Raw genomic sequence first — 22676 nt, 5'->3', positions numbered from 1 at the left:
TGAAGTCAGAAAGATTACAATGAACATCTCTGCATTTGTCAACAGAAGAACTAGACCCTATCAGTTTTTTGGTTTTTTTTTTTTTTTTTTGGGGGGGGGACCACAAATTGCAGCTGGTAGTTAATTATGTTTGACAAGCTCCGGGTGTTTTTCAGGGAACTTAAGCCTCCAAATGCTATAAACAAAGACCTTTGTTTCCACCCAAGAACTGTGAGAAAGATTCTTCTCCCCAACTGTAATACTACCACTGTATATTTAGAGAAAACACTGTTTTATTTTGTTTTCCAATGTGCTCTAAGTGCTTCACATTACTACATATAAAATAGGAAACTTCTGGGCTTCAGTATGGCAGGTGGAACTGAGCAACAGATATTTGGACAGTGACCCAAGCAGCTTGTAGTTGTGTGGGTGGTGTATGTGTATGTATATGCTTGTGCGCACATGGGGTAGTCTGAAGAGGATGTCAAGCATCTTCTTCATGACTTGGTACTGAGCCTGGGATGCCTTGAGGTTCAGTGATTTTGCACTGGATGTGAGAGTCCAGGCAGGTTCAGAGGGACCCAGCACAGGGTTTCTCATGAAACAAGGAGACCACTGACTAGGCTAGAAGAGCTGGACAGCAAACCCTGAGGGACTTTCCTGTTTCCACCTCCTGATGAGGAATGAGCTTCTGCACCTGTAGGATCCAAACTCAGGTCCTCCTCATGTTTGTGCATGAGGTTCACCAACTAATCCATCTCAAAGCTCTGCATCTATAGTTCTCAGAAGAGGAATACACCAATCTGAAGAGAAAAACTATTCTGGGAAGGCCTTTTTTTGAACCTAAGAGTCACCCCAAACCAACAGTAGGGTGAGTGCATTAAATGCTGGTTGAGTTCCATGCTCCCCACTATGGCCTCACATCTCTTTCCAGTCTACACTTGGCACATGCACAAGGGACTGCTGCCCGTGGCGCTGCACCACATCTGCCATGGGTCCACTAGATGCTGGCTGCAGGACAAGGGGCAGGCGTGCATCCTCAAGTGAGGGTGCTGTAGGAAGTTCCCCTCCACACTGAGTCCTGGGACCATTTACTACTGACAGTACGTGGGAAATACTTTTTTTTTTTTTTGGAGATTAAGAAACAATTAACATCATTTTTCCCTTCCCTGTCTTCCCTCCAAGCCCTCCCACTGCTGCCCCACCCTCTTGCTGTCTTTCAAATTCACTGCCTCTTTTTTTCTTTTAAAGATATATTTATTTATTTATGTATGCAGCATATGTGACTGCAGGCCAGAAGAGGGCACCAGATCTCATTACAGGTGGTTGTGAGCCACCATGTGGTTGCTGGGAATTGAACTCAGGACCTCTGGAAGAGCAGTCAGTGCTCTTAACCTCTGAGCCATCTCTCCAGTCGCCCTCACTGCCCCTTTTTAATTGTTGTTGCATATATGTGTGTATGTAAAAGTTTCACTAAGAAACTGAAACCAAAATCATTTGCATTTTAAACAATTTGGTCCCAACAGTAGGAAATTATAATTTCCTGTTTCCAAAGGCAGGATTTGTACATTTTCAAGGTATATCAGGAGACCGAGAATTAGTAAACTCAGTAACAGCTATTGGTCTTGATTTACTCATACTTCTGTACTTGCAATTCAAGGTTGGGGGAGGTGTTGCTTAAAATGTTAAAAGAAAGCAACATGTATATTTCCACAAATTGGTATGATTTAGATTTAGACTTCAAATGGCAGGGGCAGGGGAGAGGGAATGTAGGAAATAAATGCCAAGTCTGCGGAAATTTAACACATACATTTCTGTGCCTCTTTGCAACGTCAGCCCTCCTCCCTCCCTCCCTCGCCTTGGCTTCCTGCGTTAATCTTAACTATCCCAATAGGAAGGAAAGCAGGCTTGGCCTCTTAGCAATGCGTGCTCTGTAACCGCTCCCCCATCACACAGGGCATCTCAACACTGGACCAGGTTCTGTCTTTGTAGACACCTGCAAGGAACTGCAGCACGCTGAGCTTTAGTTCCCTCGAGTGAGAAAAGAACCGGAGTCGCCCAAGTCAAGCAGAGCTAAAGCTGTACTGGTGCAGAGAAGAAACACCTGGCAGTGCATGGTGACAGTGGCAATGGGCCTGGGAGTCATCTTTATTAAGTCATAAGCCAAGTAAGAGCTGAGACCCGTACAGAGCACAGCTTCAGTAGGAGGTCTCCCACACTGGGCTCCACCTCCTGGCACGCTCGCCTAGGAGGAAACAGCTGCTCACACCGTTTCTGTCTACCTACAACTGGCAATCCCCAGCGTTAAAGTTAATTAACATCTTAAAGTGGTTTAAAAGACCCCAGCTTAGAATACCTCTTAGAATCCAAAACAAGTTGATTGTCTAGTTATAACTCTGTCATGGATTTTTCATTTTGGGTGGTGATTTAGTACACAAATATATAGCCATTAGTGAAAGTGTAAAATCCCATGTGAAGCCACACAGTTTCCATTCCAAATGACTTTCCTAACTGTACAGAAGTCCACTGAGGCAGTATACACTTTGGGTCTATAATTTCAGTGTGCATGTGTAAGTGTGTGTGTGTTTATATGCAATTTTTATATTAATCCAAAACACACTCAAGTTATTAATATTTAAAAAATACAACAGGATTCCTATGAAATTAGCTTTTAAAAGCTTCACTATTCAGAATCCATTTAAAGTAGTATCTTAGAACAATAAAACCACTCATAGCAAAAAAATTCAATCACCCTCACATATTACATTGTACATGATTTTATTTCACATGCCTAAAACTATGGTCACCTGAGAATTTAATGTATGTACTGAAACTCTGATTTAAATATAAAATGATGCCATTGAGATGAAATCAAGAGCTATCCTGAAAATTGTACAGTGCACTTGCCACTGTACACAGCAAACACTACCTCCCACTACGCATGGAGAAGGAAACAGCAGGCAGAGCTGAGGCACAAGCTGGCTTACAGCTGACCACAACTAAAACTTTCACATTTAGAACTGTTGTAAAAGGAGGTGATATCTAACTCTGAAAGCTGCTGAACTGCTCCACGCCTCCCCAGGTCTTCAAGATCAGAAATATACTCAACAGTTTAGCTGGCAGGCTATTAAACTTAGTACACATATAATATCAGGCCATAGCTACTGTTTTGCTAAATAATTTGATATGAAGCTTTAGTACATATTGTTTCATACTAAGAAAAAGGAAATGAGCTGCTTAAAACCAGAAATAACAGGCTATATTACACAAAAATATGCATATTCAAATCAGCACTATCCTTTCTAGTAAGACAGTGTTTTAAAACAATGAGGAAATACCAATCTTTATTTTAAGAAACACCTAGCTGGTAATGTGATTACAAAGACAGAGAGAAGCCCAAGACTGCCAAAGAAAGGAAACCGTGATTAAAGACCACTAGTTCATATTTTAATGTAAAATTTTAAACATGAATAGGACATTAAAGATATTTATTGCCATGGTTTTATTTCAAAATTAGCTTATGCCAGACGAGAAATGTATTTTTTCATCTATGGTCATATTCTGCTGAGCATGCTGCCCCATCTGGTCTCACTATGGAAGTTAAGCCAAGCTGGCCCTGATAAGTATCTCAATGGAGAAACTGACATCAGAAATTCAGAATAAATTATGTCAAATGATGCTTTTTAAAAAAATCTGTTCCTCATTTGAAAACACATGAGGACATTATCTATATCTCTGAACATTAAGTTCATACTATGAAATGTTTAAATCTGAAAACACAAATGAAGTTCTAATTGTTAAAAGTTAATATGCAAGAACTACATGCTCACTTACAAAAGAGATTTGAAAAGTCAAAATGAAAAAGTGGCCATTTAGTATATCAACAAAAACAAAATATTACGTTGAAAAATAACTTCCATAAAAGATTTACAGTTTCTGTGGATAATTATTAAAGTAATAATCATTTTATTATTATACTTCATTATATGTACTTTATTATATATAATACATCTAACATTAAAGAATATTAAAAATATTCTTTTGACTTCAGTATCTTAACTCATTCTAACAAAAAGAAGGAAAGAATGTACTTGCCTAATAAAACTTTTGCATCATCCACATCAAAGTCTCCATCACCATCTGCATCATAGACTCCTAGTTTTCCTACAACAGGAGAGAAATGATACACACAGGAAAAGAGAAAACAAATTTAATAATGAACCACTTCTCACTGTAGTTTTTAGACATCATAAATGTTACTTATTTCCTCTCTTTTTACTCCTGCAAATCAGAACTGTAAGAATAATTACCAAAACTCACAGGCGGGTCACCTACAGATTCAAGAAGTTTGTAGCTAACAAATCCTAACATACAAGTGAGAGGGTATTTCCCCTAAAGATTTGGGAATATCCTGATCCTATCACTTCACAATAATCTTACTATTCGATTCAAAATATTTTACATAAAAATAGGTACATATAAAAAAAATCAACCCATTTCTAACAGCTGAACAAATGCATAAAATTTGATGTTTCATTTAACTATCAACAATGAATGCAAGCTAAGCTTCAAATAAAGATAAAATATAAATAAGTCAACAGAGAGCATAAGAACCTTATGGAGTCAAGGATGAATTGTTTGATACTTAATAATAAATTACAAACAACAACAAAAAAGCATGCATCAGCTTAAGTGGGGGGCTGTTCTGGAAGTATGTAAAACTGGAGGCTTCTTGAAATGACAATGGAAAAATTTATGGTCACCCATTTAAATATGTCCCAGACACTGGACACCCATTAATTAAGGAAAAAAGGGGAAGGCTTAAAAGAGAAATGGTGAGAAGCCAAGTTCACTCAGCCTCCTCAACACTGGCTGTGCTCTGCCAACACTTTCAGGGTGCTGTCTACAGGTTTAGCATTTCAAATGAGTCTAATACAGACCATACCCTAAAAAATATTCCAAAATCAACATGGTTTATAATTCATCATTGGACAAAACTATGGGGGAAAAACATAGTACACAGCAATACTTTAAAGCAAAAACATAGCATTCTTATGAAAAACATTTGGCAGTAAATACTGTTTCCAGTTCTTTAATTCAAAGTACATTCAAGATTGCCTAAGGGCAGGCAGGAATTTTGGTACAGAACAAAATTCCCCAACTCACTGGCTCCAGTTTTGCTATACGAAAGTCTGCTTAGTACACACACAAGAAAACCAGCATGAATGCATCCAGTAAGAATGCAGCGATGAAGACATTATCCTTCCTCTAAGAAAATGAAAGGAATAGCCTGTAAGTCAAGACTATCAATAGCGTAGTACTTAATACCATTTGAAAGGCTGCACCCTTCCTGACAGCCTTCTAAGGGGAAGCTGGTCCTGCCACTTACGTTCTTGATGAAGATGCCTAAGTCAGTAGAGTAAGGATGAGGTCTTAGAGACAGATGCAGTACACTTAAAATGCATCTCCAGTTGCCTACCTTGAAGTACCTCTGATAAGTTATAACGGAAGTCCTTTGCTTTGGCTGCATGCATGCAAAAACATGAAGATTATTATTTATCATTAAAGGTACACATATTACCTAGCAACATAGTACTGTAAGTTAATGAAATCATATTTTTGCTTATGCCAAGCTAAAGTTCGTTTAATTTATTCATCTGTTTGAAGACACTTTCCTTAAGGTAGTAAGGGAGACAAACATCAGTGAGTGACAGATCATACGTAGACAGACTGTGTTATTTTTTGTTCTCCTCTCCCCTAAGAAAGATGGCAACAATCTATGACGGCACAGGAGGGCTAGGGGAAGTGGGTGGGTCTTCAACACAACATTAACACATGTGTACTTTTCTCACCAACCAGTCTTTAATAATCCACTTAAGGATTATTAAAGAGGGAAGCCATAGTTCATAACTGCCAAAAGTGAAACCAAATGATCGTCATCGATGGCTACTAGATAAACAGAGTGTGGTATATCCGTATGATGGATGGAGTGTTACTCTGAACCTCACACATATAATGATGCTGAGCATAGCAGGCACCTCACAAGGCCACACGCATGTCTATGCTATGCTCAGAACCCACAAAATCACCCCAGAAAGTCAAAATGTTGAGGGAGGAGGGAATGTCTGGGGAAGAATGGATAACAGACACGTTCTAAAATTGGATGATGATGATCGTGCAAAATGATGAATATATTAAAAACCAATGAATTGTAGATTTTCCGGTGTTTACAATATTTAACTTATGTTATTTCTCTCCATTTGTAAAACAGATGGAAATGAAAAGTGGTCAATATAAAACAAATCATTTTTAAAAACTTCAGTGTGACTGGAGAGATGGCTAGGTGTCTAAAAGTGCTTTCTGCTCTTCTCGAAAACCCAAGTTCAGTTCTGAGCATCCATATCAGGTGGTTCATGAACCTGTAACTCCAACTCCAAGGGATCCACTGCCCAATTCTGACCTCTGTGGGTACCCACACATGGCAGACACCCACATAGGGACCTAGATAAAAATTTTAACTTTAGTGATTATATGAAGAGAAAGGAAAAAAGTGAGATGCTACTAGAAATACCCCCAGGAACTTCCTACAAGAGCATGGAGACACACACCTGCCCGTGCAGTCAGCAGCAGTCACCTTAGCACTCACACATCTGTGTGCACACACACTCCTGTCTCAACAGCCATGGCAGGTGCTCCTTGTGAACCCTGGAAGCCATGGCAGAAGAACCACTATAGGGCCCAGCCTGGGCTACAGACTGAGATCTCAAGTCTAAGCCCACTAAAGGAAGCAGTTCATGATCTAAAATTTTCAAAACTCATAACAAAATTAAATAGAAAATAGAAAGTACAGAAAATAGTGAAAATGAATTTAACAACATTTGTTTAGATAGGAACTTCCACATACCACAATAAATAGAGAACCTGCAAAGAAACTGTCAAAAATCAAGGCCACTACTCCCAGGCAGCCCTAGTAATGCACCCTTTTCTTTTACTTTATCAAGAATCAATGGAAAGCTACAGTCAGTAATAATACCAGAGAGGTATTAACAAGCCGTGGCAATTACCACGGACTACCACTTTCCTTCTCACAAATCCACTAGAGAGATCATAGCCTAACTCTCACCTAGAACTTCCTCATAATCCACCAGGTCAAACCACACGATGGCCACAGACGTCCAGACACCCAGCAACGCGATGACCATGAACCATGTGAAGAAGGAGCCTCCGGAAATCCCTCCTCTCCGCCCATTCTTGTGTCCTCCATGCTTTGCTTCTGTTTGGAGAAAGAAAAATGCAAAGTGTCACCACAGAAGAAGAAACCATCGGGCTGAATGCCACCTTTCCCACTCATTTCTTTTGACAGTGATTTGACTAAAGATCACTTTAGAAACAGGTTTTTCTTAAATTCTCAAAGTGCATTACACAAAACAATCACTTTGAACACAAAGAAGTTTGTAATTAAACTTAATTACGATATTTAAATAATCTTAATTCTGAGCAGAAACAAATCCCTGGTGGGCTGTTTTTTTTTTTTTTTTAAATACGATGGCAGAGCACATACATTCCTTCCAAGCCCTTCATAAAAACCGTCTTCATAAGAACACTTTTGTGTCCACATGGCCACATGTGCCCTGCCTCCTGTGCTAAGTAGCAGACACGTACGTCATAAACACGACTAAAATGTCATGTTCTTTCCTTCCCGTATCAAGGAAAAGACTGGCCCCAGTTTGATATTTGTCACTGTCATCTTGCATGGTCCGAAACTTTAACTTTCCAACTAGTCAAAGCTATTATTCTCTCATTATGATCCAATAACCCAAATCTTTAGCAAATGTCACAGACACTGGGACAGACATTTTGTTTTGTCTTCCACTTCTGTGGCTTTCTTTACTGCATGGCTAATCCCTTTAGTTATGCTCATCTTCATGGTACCCCAACTCTGCCAGCTCCTTCACTGGATGCTGTCTTTTCCTGGTGCTGGTAGGTGGATATTTTTTATGGAGCAATGTCTCTTGCCAACCCACAGCAGCACACTCTCAAAATCCCAGCCAATAGCCTGTGAAGTCCAGTACATGTCAACTTACTTAATGAACTGAAATGCAGATGGATCTTATTTCTTAGCCTATTTATACAGTATATCACCCTAAACCATGGTAACTGCCACAGAAGAAAGTAAATTCCTCTAAAATCATTCAATATTGAGGGAAGGTGAGTGAGGGGAGGAGGCAGAGAAACATAAATCACAGACAAAAGATGAAATGGAGCACAATTCCACCCCCTCCTCAGGAGGTCCAACAGGGCGTGGGGAGGCAGGAAACAGGCCTGCCAACAGGCGCTCATGCAGGAAACCGCTCTGTAAACTGCCGCTCACCGAGGGCAATTCATCATGCATTTCTATGCTTGGTGTGCCTTATATCCTCCTAGGAATAGTCTTCTATGGTCAAAACAAACAGAATCCACCAAAGTCGATGGTAGCTATAAAAAGTCAATACTGTTCAAAAAGCTACCATCACGTGCAAATTCCTCTTAAAAAGGAGTGCTATATTCCACAAGTCTAAGTAAATATCCTTAACTACCACATATCCCCAAATGCCATGTACAAAAGGAAACCTTTCTCCATCCTACCAACACAGCAGGACAGTACCTGGCATGGCGGGTTCTTCCACAGCTGTCACAAGGACTGCTACATGTCACCCCCATGGCAACTTTCCCACACTTCTGCAGGTGTTTCTAGAAGCTTAAGCAGGACAATGTTCATTCCGTGTGGCTGTTCCTCATATGGTAAGTCATCTGTCATGCCCAGTTGCCCCAGCCCAAAGGCAGCTAGGTCCCAGGATTATTCCCCTAAATATCTCCACTATCCCTTACACGGGGCACTGCCTGCCTGCAAACCACTGAATTCTTGGGGACAGGAATCTTCATCTGTTCCAGGGGAAAGATGAAGGCGTTCATCCACATCAGCACTGCATGTCAGGGGGAACCCTCACGACTTCCACCTCCATCAGATTACCCAGAACCTGCCTCTACACAGACTTCTAAGAGAAGAACACTAGTGGCTTCAGGCAACCAAATACTTCCAATGCATCGCTCGGAGAGAAACGAAAATTGAAATTGTACATGCTAAAAGGCTATTCTTTCTTTAGACTTATTTTATTTTATGTGTACAAGTATTTTTGTCTGCATGTACATCCATGCATCATCTGAGTGCTTGGTCCTTTTGAAGGTTAGAAGAGGGTATCAGATCCTCTGGAACTAGAGCTGTGGCTGGCTGTGAGCCACCATGTGGGTGCTGAAACCAAACCCACATCCTCTGGAAGAGGACATTTTATTGTTGGGGAACACGGTTTCCAGTATTTTTATATGTCATAAGGAATCACATAAATCATCAAAACAATACAAAATAAGCTGTCGCTGCAATTTTTCAAAATAAGGGGAAAGATGGCTAAGTCCTGTGGGACAGGAGGGGACCACAGACTCAGTGGCAGTATTTGGGTTTAGTTGACTACACTTTTATAAGCATGAAGACATCTTCCCCTAAGCTATATATACGGGGGAGAAAATCTTTCCTACTTTTCTATAATGTGCAAATACATACATACTGGATAGACAGCTCAGTGTTCAAGAGTATATATTGTTCTTGTATTCAGTACCCAGCACCCATATCAGGGCTTACAACTGTCTGTAACTCCAGCACCAGAGGAATCCAACGTCACTGGCCTCTACGTGAATGTGAACTGATGTGGCTATACCCATAAGTAAAAAACAAAAGTAAATCTTATTAAAAAGTGAAATACGCCTCCAATTTAAGCTGTCATTTAAAATGAAGATAAAACTAGAGTAAACTGGGTTCTTGTATCTGCTCTTGGACGTTGCCACAGATACCATCTTTCCATTGCTCCTCATTAACTAAAATAGCAAATTGTTAAAAATACCTTATCCCTTACAATGTCAAACAGTGTGTTACTCTGGCATCTTAACCTTATTACTATTAATACTTGTTAGTTCCATAAAGATAAAAACATCGAGCCATAGGAGACCCTGCTGGCCTTCACAGACCCTGCTGGCCTTCACAGCCTTTCCTTTGAGCATGCTCCTGAAGGACACTGCGCAGGAGCTAAGGACCCAGCCCCTTTCTGGAGCACACCACACATGCTTGGCCTGTCCCCCTTGTAAATGTGCTGTGCCCGGTCCCCAGGGGCAGATCCTATTCCTTACTCAAGTGAAGGAAGTGTGGTCAAGCAAACCCTTCCCAAGGGTTTCAGACTCCACAAACAAATTCAAAACCAGGACGTTATCACAAAAATATTCTGGAAGGACATCTAGCATTTGCTGCCATCTTTTTAGATCAAAATAAATCTAAGTCAATCTTCATCTGGTTTTCTGGCCCCATATCCAAAAATGCAGTCACCAAGGGGGTTTCCTAGAGTTAAGAATATGGCAAACTCATTTTCCAAAATGAAAATTAAACGGGGTTCACTCTCTTCCATGCTGCCTCATCAAAATGATGTCCACATAAGAAAATGTTCTCACACCGTACTGAACAGAACATTGCCATTCGGGCATCGGTCCCAGCAGTCAGAAGAAAAGACTCTCCAAAGTGAACTGGGGACAAAAGGCCACCGCAGGCTGGGGACTCCCTTGCCAGCAAGTAAACTACAGACCAGTCTCGTAGGTGAGGGTTAGAAGGCACTGTGCTGGGCATTCACACTGATGCTAAACAAAGCATTTAAAGTTTCCAAACAACAGTTCATTATACAGAGTTTCAACATACCTAGTGGATACCTATGTTTTAAACTAACAAAAGACAATCTTTGCTTATAAAGAAAAAAAGATACATATAAAAAAGGAAATTCAACACACTAAGGATATGAAAGCATCAATTTAAGAAAAAAAATTCTAGTGTCTATTTTGTTTTTCATTTACCCTCTGCTTCACATGAAGTAGGTCAATTTCCATATAAGGTAAACCTGCTCGACCCAAGCATGCTCACTAATTAAAGACTAGATTTACATAACCCTTAAGTTCCCACATTTTTATAAGGAATCTGAACACACAATTCCTTAGGTTCGTTGTAACAGACACATCAGACTATAGTTTATAAAATGTGATTTGTGGTAGCAGAATATATTGAGGCAGACTCAGTTAGGACAGCAAATCTATTCTTATGAGAAAAGGATTATTCCATGAAAAGCAGCCACTGTGAAAAGTCGACCTCTCCAGAAATTCAGGAAAGAAAATGTAAAGCACTTCGCCAACAACATCTGAACAGAGCAGAGCTAAAAATAAGGCAAGAAAGTTGTCAGCCGGGCCTAAGCCCCTGTTAATCCAAACAACAGACACATATATATACATATACCTTTGTCCTCAGCCATTCTGATTTCTTCAATCCATGCATAAAATACACTGAAGGGAAAGACCTAAGGCGCTCCCAGGAGGTAGAGGGCACCCAGCATGCCCTTTCCTGCTAGAACCGTGACTACTAGTCCTCCTGGCCAGGGGCTCCAGAGTTAGAACTGGACCTGTCTGTGGACTGCTCACCAGCTATTTTTAGAGGCCACTTCCTCACAGCCACATGCTGCTAATCACTCAGGCAGACTGCACTCCTGACAAGCCGACAGCCCTTCCCACTGGGGATGGATCCCCTGCTGAGCTGGTTCCTATCTCCTGTAACTCCAAGCTCTGAAGGATGAAGCAGCTGGAAGAGCACGGAAACAAACTGTACCACCAGTGTGGTTTTCTTCGGAACAGGCTGCGAGGGCCTCAGCTTTAACACCAAATCAGTCAGTAATTAAAGGAGCCCACGCGTGGCCCCAAGCCCAGAGCCAGCATCATCTGGCCCTTCAGAATTTTAATCATCTTTGTGGATTCCTGGGAACTTCCCTAGCACCAGGTTTCTCCCTATCCCCATGATGTCTCCCTCTATCAAGATGTCTCTTTCACTGCTCTCCCACTCTGTCCCTGTTCCAGCTCGACCATCACATTCCCTTACGTTCTCATCCCCATCCCCTACCCTCTATTGCTCCCCCCACCCCCAGTTTACTCAGGAGATCTCATCTATTTCCCCTTCCCAGGGCAATCTATGCATCCCTTAGGGTCCTCCGTGTTAGCTGGCTTCTCTGGAGCTGTGGGTTGTAGTCAGGTTATCCTTTGCTTTATATCTAGTATTCACTTATGAGTGAGTACAAGCCATATTTGTCTTTCTGTGTCTGGGTTACCTCACTCAGGATGATATTTTCCAGTTCCATCCATTCGTCTGCAAATTCACAATGTCACTGTCTGGCCTACTCCGGGAATCAGATTGGTGAATACCCTACCTGTCATCATAGAGCCCTCATCTAGTAACTGATGGAAGCAGATGCAGAGATCCACAGCCAAGCACCAGGCTGAGCTCCAGGAGTCCAGTCAAATAGAGGGAAGAGGGATTATATGAGCAAGGGGCATCAAGAGCAGGATGCGGAAATCTACTGAGACAACCAAACCAAACTAGTTCCCACTCATGAACTTTAGACTAACAGCTGCTGAACCTGCATGAGACTGGACTAGGCCCTCTGCATAAGTGAAACAGTTGTGTAACTTGGTCTTAGTAAGGGGCCCCTGGCAGTGGGATCAGGATCTATCCCTGGTGCATGAGCTGGCTTTTTGGAGCCCACTACCTATGGTGGAACATCTTGCTAAGCCTTTATGCAGGGGGAGGGGCTTGGACCTGCCTCAACTGAATGTACCAGGCTTTTCTGACTCCCCATGGGAGGCCTTACCTTTTTGGAGGGGAGGAGAGGTGGGTTGGGAGGGAAGGCTGGAGGGGAGCAGGAGGAGGGAGGAGAGGGGGATCTGTGGTTGGTATTTCTTAATAAAGAAAAGAATACATTTAAAAAAAAAAAGATTTTAATCAGAAGCCTGTGAGACTATTTAGCCAGACTGCTTGAAGAAAGACTAATGTTAAATGACAAGAAATTAATGAACTCCAGAATCCTGAGTCACAACACTATCATCCAGGAATTGTCCTTCCAGCAGCAAAAATAAAGCCAAGTACAAAACTGTTTTTGCAGGAAGACAGGAGAGGGCTGAGGGACGCTGAAGGAAAGCAACTGAGAAGGGGGTGGGAAGGGTGGAGGAGGGGAGCAGCGCCTCAGAGGGGGAGACAGACCACGAATCCCACATTCGGTGCTCCCTTCTGGGAAATGAAAATGGCTCCAATTTGAATGCCATTTTTTTTTTTTTTACTGTTCTAAGATTAGCAGTTTATAGGCATCATTGGAGCTAATTAATAAATGAAATTAATTTAGAGCAAGTAGAATCTAGAGCAAGCAGCAACCTTTCAAAGTGGCTTCTCCATCTTTAATTTTTTTCACTCCATCTTAAGTCTTCATAAGCAAATAAAACATTTAAGCCATTCTGAAGAGGGGTCAGTGACTCAAAGTCTGATGGTCTAGATACAAGACAACTCGAAGAAGACACCAGGTCAGCTTGTGTCCTGGTTTCCTAGGATGGAGTTAAAAAGGACCTTCAGGTAATTGTTATAATACTATCAATATAATACTACATTATCATACAATATTATATAATATTACAGGTAACTGTTCTGGAAGCTTCTTTGTTTGGCAGGTATGAGAAGGATAAGGAACACTCCATGGGACCACAAGACCATGCCACAACTGACACACAAGGCCACACTTATGAGACTCTGGCCTGGTACAGTTTTGAGATGGGGATGTGCTTCCCAATTTCTGTCATCCTGGAGAGTCAGCACACCTCTGGGTATCAGTTTCCTGCTTATGAAATATGTCTTGACATACACAAGGCACACACACGTTTGCTTTAACATCCATGCCACACATTTTCTGGGACCATCAGAATCCGTGCAGAAACCTTCTCATTCACTCCTGGCTATCTCCAGCATACCCAGTGCCGAGGTGCTCATGAGCGGGCTATGCAAGGCCAGCCACATTAGAAATCACAAGGCAGTAGCCAATTAATTGATGGAAGAATCACAGCCATTAAATCAGGACCAGCCTAAACAATACAGGTCTGGTCATTCCTTGCAGAATAATCTTAACCATGACTATGTACCCTATGGTTAATGTACTGGATAGTTTTATGTCAACTCAACACAAACTAGAGGTATCTGAGAGAAGGGAACCTCAATTAAGAAAATGTCTCCACAGGCACTACCCCTCTCCTGGGCAGCAAAATAGAGCTAACCCCATTGGTGGAAGTGTGGGTGAGCCAGCCCCAAAGCTGTGAGCATGGGAGAGCTGTCCCCATTACGCATCTGTATTTGGCAGCCTGAACAGGGAAGAGGTGGCCCTGAGGTCACAATGGCAGGAGAGCTGCCCCCGTCCCCGACCTGCTGAAACACTCGGGAGAGCAGGCCCTGCACCTCAACTGGGCAGCACAATAGAGCCAGTTCTGCTGGTGGAGGTGTGGGTGAGCCAGACCCATAGTGGTGAGCATGGGAGAGCTGTTCCCATTTATGTGGCGGCATGGGCAGGGGAGACATGCTCTCTCCACCCCATCCCCCAATCAATGCCTGAGGCAGGTGGGAGAGCTGACCCTGAGGTCATTAGAGTGGGAGAGCTGGCCCTGCTCATCACCAGCTGCAGCAGTCAGGAGAGTGGACCCAGTGCCACACCTGGGCAACACAGTAGAGCTGGCCTTGAAGGTATAGGTGTGGGGAATCCAACCCTGAGGACATGAAAGCAGGAGAACCGGACCTGCCTCTTGTTCACAGCTGCAAGGTGTGAACTAGCCAGGGCAATGCTGGAGAGCTCACCCTGGTGATGAGGACAAGGGAGAGCTGGCAGGCTGACCAAACCTGCAACTACCCAGGCCCAGAACCAGGGTTATGTGTTGACCCACCCCAATATCCACCCCATCTGTGATCTGCAGGAGCACATGAAGGGACCAGTCCTGCACACCCAAAGCTGCAGGATCTCCACAACACAGGGCAACAGCAGGATAAGAAGAGGAGTCCCAGTGAGGGCCCAGCATCAATAGTGCAGCAGAAACCAGAGGCCTCGAACCAGACCAATGACTCTCGAAATGAACAGTTGTAAGAAAGATATATGGACAAAAGGGTTTACTGTGTGACTCACTATGCCACACTATAGCTTCCATGATGAGACTGATTTTTTTCCTTCTCTTTTTTTTTCTTTTCTCTAATTTAATTTTATTTTAAAGAGTGAAAACAAAGGGAAGGGAAATGACTGAGATGGAGATGCATGATGTGAAAGACACAGAGAATAAGAAGAAGGAAGGGGAAAAAAAAAAAAAACAAAGAAAATACCTCCATAAGACCAAGCTGTAGGCAAGCCTGTAGGGCATTCTCCTAAGTTGTGATTGATGGGGGAGGGCCCAGCCCACTGCAGGTGGTGTCATCCCTGGGCTGGTGTCCAGTGTTCTATAAAAAAGCAGGCTGAGCAAGCCAGGGGAAGCAAGCCAGTAAGCAGCTCCCCTCCATGGCCTCTGCATCAGCTCCTGCCGTCATGATCCTGCCCTATTTTGAGTTCCTGTCCTGGCTTCCTTCAGTGATGGACTACAGTGTGGAAGCCAAGTAAACCCTTTCCTCTCCAATTGCTTTTGGGTGGTGGTGTTTCATCACAGCAACAGGAACCCTAACTAAGGCAGTTAACCTCCTCCTCCTTCTATATTCTTCAACAGTTAAATAAGCATTGTTAAAAATGTCTTTCTTCCCTAGTTTCACAAAGGTAACAACAACTGTGCAGTGAGGTAAGTGAGGAAAACTGCGCTGTTATCACTTTAAATCATTTACAAATTTACTGCAGGGAAAGAAAACTCGGAATTGCAAGAAAATGCCTGTAATGAGAATAACATTTTTGGTGAAGGAGAACACTTCTAAAAGTTATTAAAAATAAACGGGACTTGTCCACGGCAAATTCACAGCACAGCACACAAGTAAGCTGCAGTCGCTATCAAAGGAGCAGCTGCCGGGACTGAGAGCCACCCCGGCCACAAGCAGCAGACAAACCTGTAATGGGAACTCAGAGACTATTAATACCAGGCTGATGGGACCTGAGACCACGAGAGCCACGGCCCATGTCCACGGAGCCACAGCTGCACCTGTCACAAACACCTGCCAGGTGAAGTCCCGAGGCCTCTCAGCCAGCGCTGGCCTCGTCCTCGGCCCCCAGCCGCTCCTTATCTGCAACAGCAGCCCTACCCTGTTAGAGAACCAGGTACTTCTTAATCTCTTCCTCCCCAGCTTGAATTTCTGTAGGTCCCATGAACATGCCTACGTCCCCAGTGACTGGAGCCACTGCAGAGAGCCTGAATGTAGAGAATGATTAATCAGCAGTCAGGAAGGGGCAATTTGAAAGTCAGATTGAATCAGTGCACACTGTGTTTAAGTAGTGAAATACCGCAGAGAAACCCATGACTACGCATGATGATGTATGTAAACGAACAAATAAGCAAAAAGAATGACATATAAGCCCTCATATTCTCAGTCTCAAAGAGGGGAAAGCAGCTCTGTTTTACCAACTGCAAGTTTAAGAATGCCTTGCCCCATTTAAAAAAAAAAGCCAAGCAACAACAATCCCGCTCCTCCAGAGCCCTCTGCAGGTAATCACACACCCCAGCTCCAGCGCCATCACTGGTGGCCTCCCCAGGACCTCAATCTTAGCTGTAACCAAATGGCTCCAATGCCCAGCCCGGGGTCCCCCTCTCACTCCCAGCAGCCTTGCTCCTGTATGCTGTCTGTATCCAACACCCCCTCTCACAATGTGTCTTGCTGTGACCGCAACCTAATTCACCTCCCTAGGCACATCTGCCTTCTTGCTGAAATATTTCTGCAGCCCTGCAGGCAGGCAGGCAAGGAATCTAAAATCCTGTTGAACGTGTTCTCCTTGTTTAACTCCACCACGGTGCCAGCAGTGTACCCCAGAATAAGTAAAGTGTGTTATTTTAACCAACACATCCCCAAAAAAAGGAGCTAGCGTTATAGTGCCTCAACAAATATGAGCAAGCACTATCATTCTAAACCTAATATAAGTAGCCAAGATTACACCAAACTAGGGCAATGCTGCAGACACCAAGTACAACATAACCACGCTGACCCCTCCCCCAGAGGACCACGCTGACTCCTCCCCCAGAGGACCATGCTGACTCCTCCCCCAGAGAACCACGCTGACTCCTCCCCCAGAGGGCCATGCTGACTCCTCCCCCAGAGAACCATGCTGACTCCTCCCCAGAGGGCCATGCTGACTCCTCCCCCAGAGAACCACGCTGACTCCTCCCCAGAGGGCCATGCTGACTCCTCCCCCAGAGAACCACGCTGACTCCTCCCCCAGAGGACCACGCTGACTCCTCCCCCGGAGGACCATGCTGACTCCTCCCCAGAGAACCACGCTGACTCCTCCCCCAGAGGGCCATGCTGACTCCTCCCCCAGAGAACCACGCTGACTCCTCCCCAGAGAACCATGCTGACTCCTCCCCAGAGAACCATGCTGACTCCTCCCCCAGAGGACCACGCTGACTCCTCCCCCAGAGGATCACGCTGACTCCTCCCCCAGAGAACCACGCTGACTCCTCCCCAGAGGACCACGCTGACTCCTCCCCCAGAGGGCCATGCTGACTCCTCCCCAGAGAACCACGCTGACTCCTCCCCGGGAGAACCATGCTGACTCCTCCCCCAGCTTTGGAAGAGGCACCTCTGCAGCAGAGGATTGAGAGTGTATGACCTATTCCAGCTTGTCTAGTCACCGGTCTCTTCAGACTCTAACTCTCGTTTCTACTCCCGACGTGCTGTTTTTAGTGTGGAGGATGGCTCCCAGCGGATCCATTCCTCCAGTGTAATGCTGAGAGGAGGTGGGGCCTTCAGAAAGTAGTCTCACAAGCAGTCCTCAGTTATTGGAGTGTATTCTCGAAGGTGCTGCTCGCCCACTGCTCGCTCCACCTTGTGCCTCCACGGTTGGCTGCTCTTCCTGGGGGCTCGGAGTGACGGAAAGAGCCATCCTTGTGATGGACTTTCTGAACCATTAGAACAAACTTCACCTCTTTATAAGGTGAATTAGTTCATGTTTCATTACAGTCACATGGTGGATTAACACACTCACCACCTACCTCCCATCCCTCCAAACCCAGTTCCTCAGTTTAGCCTCTCCTGGCCACATCTGCTACTCAGTCTTTTCACAGCCCTGGTCCTGCATGATGGCCTCCTTGGCTGTCTGCCCTCCCTGACAGCAAGAGCAGCCACAGCCGTGCCATGGTTGGTTCATTACAGCTTCCCCGTGGCCACAAAAACTGCCTCAGACTTCTCTGCCCTTAAATCCATCCTACCAGATTCAAGGTCCTCTTACTTAGCCTTACTACACTAGGAACCTAAAACCACAGCGGGACCTGTCCTGAGAGCCACCACAGAAGAGCGGGACCTGTCCTGAGAGCCACCACAGCACAGCACAGCGGGACCTGTCCTGAGAGCCACCACAGAAGAGTGGGACCTGTCCTGAGAACCCACCACAGCACACCCACCTGCACTCTAGCTTTCTGCCTACTCCTGTCACACTTCCGTGTGTCTGTGTGTGTGTGTGTGTGTGTGTGTGTGTGTGTGTGTGTATAAATATATACATATTAGTGTTTTGCCTTCATGCATGTCTATGCACCACATATGTGCCTACTGCTTGAAGAGACCAGGAGGGCATTGCATCACCTGGGACTAGAGTTACAGACAGTTCTGAGCTGCCTTGTGGGTGGCAGGAATTGAACCTGGGTCCTCTGGAAGAGCAGTGAGTGCTCTTACTTGCTGACCCCCCACCTCCCTGGTCCCCTACCCGCCCCCCCCCCCACACACACAGGTACAATTCTTAGCAGAAGTCTTCACTTTCCACTCACAACTTATAAACTATACATGCCCTGTGGCTTCAGCACACCCCAGCAGATTCTCCAATGTCTCACTAGCGATGCCCATGTCATTAAATCAGATGGAAAGTGTTCTGGCTCCATCTTACTGACCCCTTAGTAGAATTCTCTCCCTTTCACAATTTCTTCCCTCCCTGCCTTCGGACTCTCCTGTCATTCCCATCACCTCCCTGGACTTTCTTACTTCCACTCTCCCCTGCTGGGTCATTCTCCTCCACGTGACTTTGAAGTGTGAAAAATTCCTAAGTGTAGTCCTCCGCTCCTGAGCCTGGTCCTCTGCCCACTCCAGCTCACCCCAGCTACTATGGGAAGGATTAACCTATTTCTCTCCTTTGGCCCCAAATCCAGGTGACCACCCCTAAATGTCCTATGTGGATGACTAAGGGGCAATTCAGCACACCTCTGGCATCCTTCCCTTTCCTCTCCAAGGTCAGAGTCACAAATCACTTGGAATAAGCCAGTTGCTTACCATCCACCCTCTTCCTGAAGGTTCCACTCAGGCTGTTTTCCCACCTGGCCACAGTTATACAAGCATGTGGGCTCCCTCAGCACCTGGGCATCCTCGTCAGTTTTTAAAACTGTCGTGCCCCAGTGTGCCTGTGAAGACCTGAGCTTAGAGAATCCGCTTTCCTTCCACCTCTGTAGGGTTTCTGCTCATTTGCAAGCACTTCAGCCTCTGAGCTTTCTTAAGCTTTGTGTATGCTCTGGCAGGAAAGGGTGAGAAAATGTTTCCACCCTTTCTGCCTTTTGAGTACAACATATCATCCAAACCCAAACTCTCTCTCACTGCTCTGTCCACCTTACTGTGACTTCACTGCTTTGCACAGCAACAGAAGTGTTTTCATCTGATTACACAATGAGTGAGTTTTTAAAAAAAAAATAATCATGTTCACCCTACTCTCAAGATAAAACAGAAGATCTTCAGGCTGGCCTGGGGCATCAGCTGCGCTGACTCCAGACGGCTGCTCTAACCTCAGCTTTGTTTCGTTTCCTCTGAGCTGCTTAGAGTCTAGCCACAAACCAACCAAAAACAGCCAGCTTTCTACTCTGTATTTGGCCTCATGCTCTCGGTGCAGCCTGTTCCTGGAATGTCCCAATGGGGCCACCACACATCAGTCACTGCTCAGTCCCCTGACTCACTATGTCCTGTTCACTCTACCAACACACCCCCTCCTCAAGGAAGCCTTCCCATCTTTCAGGAAATGTTCTGACAGCAGTCAGCATGTCACTGGGAATTAAGAAAGACAGCTTAAGACAATCGTCTTCTGATGTTTCGTGAAGCCAGGTACAGAAGAATAGGTCTCATAGGAGTTCCTTTGAACTCCTTTGCATGTAAAAGGAAATCAACACTTTGGAAAATACTAAATGACTTCCTTCTCACATGCTGGATAGTACAGGGTTAATCAGACCTTTCTCTGGTCAAACTTAAAAGAAGGACCAGCCATGTTCTTGAAGACTTCTTGAACTTAATTCATTCAGGAGGCAAAAGACACATAGCCTGCCTCCTTACCACTGCCCACTTTCTAGTACCAAAAACTTTAAAAATGTAATTCCACACTCAAGTGTTTCACATATCTAAATTGGGAGGGAAGTATATTCGAACAACTGCACAGTTCAAATTCCCTCCTCACAGGAGAAAAGGTTTTGCAAACCATTAAGACAGAAGACTGAAGCCCAGTGGCTGCTGAGCACACGTTGGGATTCCATCCACCCACTCCCAAGTTTCCAAAGCTCCGGCTCAGGTAAACTGGGAGTTGCTACCCAAGCTGGACAGGAAGGAGCTGTGCGGCCCCCTCCATGGATCACAGCAGCCAGAACCAAACTGTGCTCTCCTGACTAAGGCTCTGTAGAAAGGCACAATGATTGGAAGGGTGACAAGGGACTGCCCTGTGTTACAATCCCAGAAAAAAAAAAAAAAAAAAAACAAGTAAACAGTTTGCACTTCCATCAGACTAAGTTAAAATGAGGTATCAGCAATGCCCAGGCTGCCTCCTTCCGCCCCCACTCCCTTCCGTCTCCATCCATCCTTCCATTCTGAAAACTAATTATCCTTTGTAATCCTCAGGTAAAAACTTCTACCTAGCATTCATCTGTGTTTGTAGCAATGCTGATTCACCACGGAAGGAACTAAAGGGATCAGAGTACAGATACACACGCACACGCACACCACACCACCACCACCACCACACCACACTTTAGGAATCTTTTACTACCAAAACTACACTGGGAAACTTGGTTAATTCTTCAAGCCATGCTTAATAGATCAGTTTTTAAAAGTTAATTAGTTCTCCCCACAGAGTGATCAATAGAGAAGAGCACATCTCTGAGGAATAACTGCTCCCCTAGGCCAATTACTCATGGAACAGGTATTGATAGGACATCTTAAATGAGGCAAGTTTCTTGCTGGCCCACGACAGGAAAAGTTTTGAGGAGTGAGAGATGAACAGATGGACAGAAGGGAGGGAGGGAGGGAGGGAGGGAGGAAGGAAGGAAGGAAGGAAGGAAGGAAGGAAGGAAGGAAAGAAGGAAGGAAGGAAGGAAGGAAGGAAGGAAGGAAGGAAGGAAGGAAGGAAGGAAGGAAGGAAAAATGAAAGCATGGCTATTCACTGAATTCTTCATCCAGAGGTCATGAAGCCGATACAGATGGACATCTTCAGAAGGTTTCTTGACTTTAATTCATTCAGAAGGCAAAAAGCGATCCACAAAGCCCTCCTCCCTTACCATTTTCCAGGGAAAAAAATTAAATAAATGGGCAACACTTACATTTTACATGAATGGGAAAAAAGGAGTACATAAAAGCATAAAAACCGTGTGAAGTTACAGAGCATATCATGTCTTAGAATCAAAACACTATAAAACGAAAGGTTAAAAAACCCCACTAGATGCAGTTATGATCCAGACACTTGGACAGACAGAGCCAGCAACACTACCATCTAAACCAGTAAGAACGCAGGTAACAGTGAACACTAGGCAAGGATGGCTGGACCCAAAACTTATCCAGCACGACGGCCAGGGAGACAGTTCTGTCAGCAAAGTCACCGCCCTGCCAGGCCAGCATGAGGACCGGAGTTAACCCTGGCATCCACGTGAGAGGCTGGGCCTGGCTATAACCTCCACAGGGACGAGGCAGAGACAAGACGGAGGGCTCACTGGCCAACTCCAGGCCAATCTACAACACAAGGTAGATGTCCCCTGAGACGTCACACCCAAGACTGACTTCTGGCCTCCATGGGCACAGGGACCGACACACAGACTGCAGCCACATGAAAACACGCCCAAAACAAATATAAAAATTACACAGTGAGAACTGCCTCTTTGTGGGATGCCCTGCTTGATAGTCTAAGGCAACAGTTCTCAACCTGTGGGTTGCAAGCCGTTTGCGAGTCACAAATCAGATATTTACATTACAAATCATAACAGTAGCAAAATTACAGTTATGGAGTAGCAACGAAATAATTTTATGGTTGGGGTCACCACAACGTGAGGAACTGTCTTAAAGGGTCACAGCGTTAGGAAGGTTGAGACCCACTGGTCTAAGGGCTCTGGGCATTGGGCAGCCCCCACCGTAAGTTATGAGGGGAGCTATGGGCCACACAGCATCAGTTCCGATCTCTGGAGGAACAAAACTAGATGCAATGTGAGTGACAAACCCTGAATGCCAAAGGCTGGACAAGATCCCACAGCTGGCATACGACACGTACTGCGAAAGAGGAATGCAGAAGGGCACATATCTGGAGGGTAATGTGCCCCACATTTGGGAACCCCCACACTGCTTCATGTGTGCCTGCTATTCACTGTTAAAAAACAGTACTGGTAAGTAGAGC

General features: G+C 44.6%; 1 protein-coding gene across 21 annotated transcripts in view; it reads right to left on the bottom strand.

Annotated features, from left to right (window-relative positions):
- Window positions 1-22676, bottom strand: part of Asph (aspartate beta-hydroxylase) — a 340882-nt gene that overhangs the window by 290995 nt on the left and 27211 nt on the right. For 10 of the 21 annotated variants that reach the window (XM_037202420.1, XM_037202409.1, XM_037202410.1 and 7 more), the window contains exons 2-4: window positions 7103-7252; window positions 5459-5503; window positions 4075-4143 (exon numbers count right to left, since the gene is read on the bottom strand). In XM_037202420.1, coding sequence (XP_037058315.1) covers window positions 4075-4143; window positions 5459-5503; window positions 7103-7181 — 193 coding nt within the window. In that variant the 5' untranslated portion in view covers window positions 7182-7252. Of the gene's footprint in view, window positions 1-4074; window positions 4144-5458; window positions 5504-7102; window positions 7253-11335; window positions 11512-22676 lie in introns of those variants that run through there. The other 11 variants (XM_037202413.1, XM_037202422.1, XM_037202423.1 and 8 more) reach the window with 5 other exon arrangements.

This window comes from Peromyscus leucopus, chromosome 2, assembly GCF_004664715.2.
Source record: "Peromyscus leucopus breed LL Stock chromosome 2, UCI_PerLeu_2.1, whole genome shotgun sequence".
In the NCBI taxonomy this organism is placed as follows: domain Eukaryota; kingdom Metazoa; phylum Chordata; class Mammalia; order Rodentia; family Cricetidae; genus Peromyscus; species Peromyscus leucopus.
Note: the sequence above shows the minus strand (reverse complement) of the source record. Positions and strands in the feature narration are given on the sequence as shown.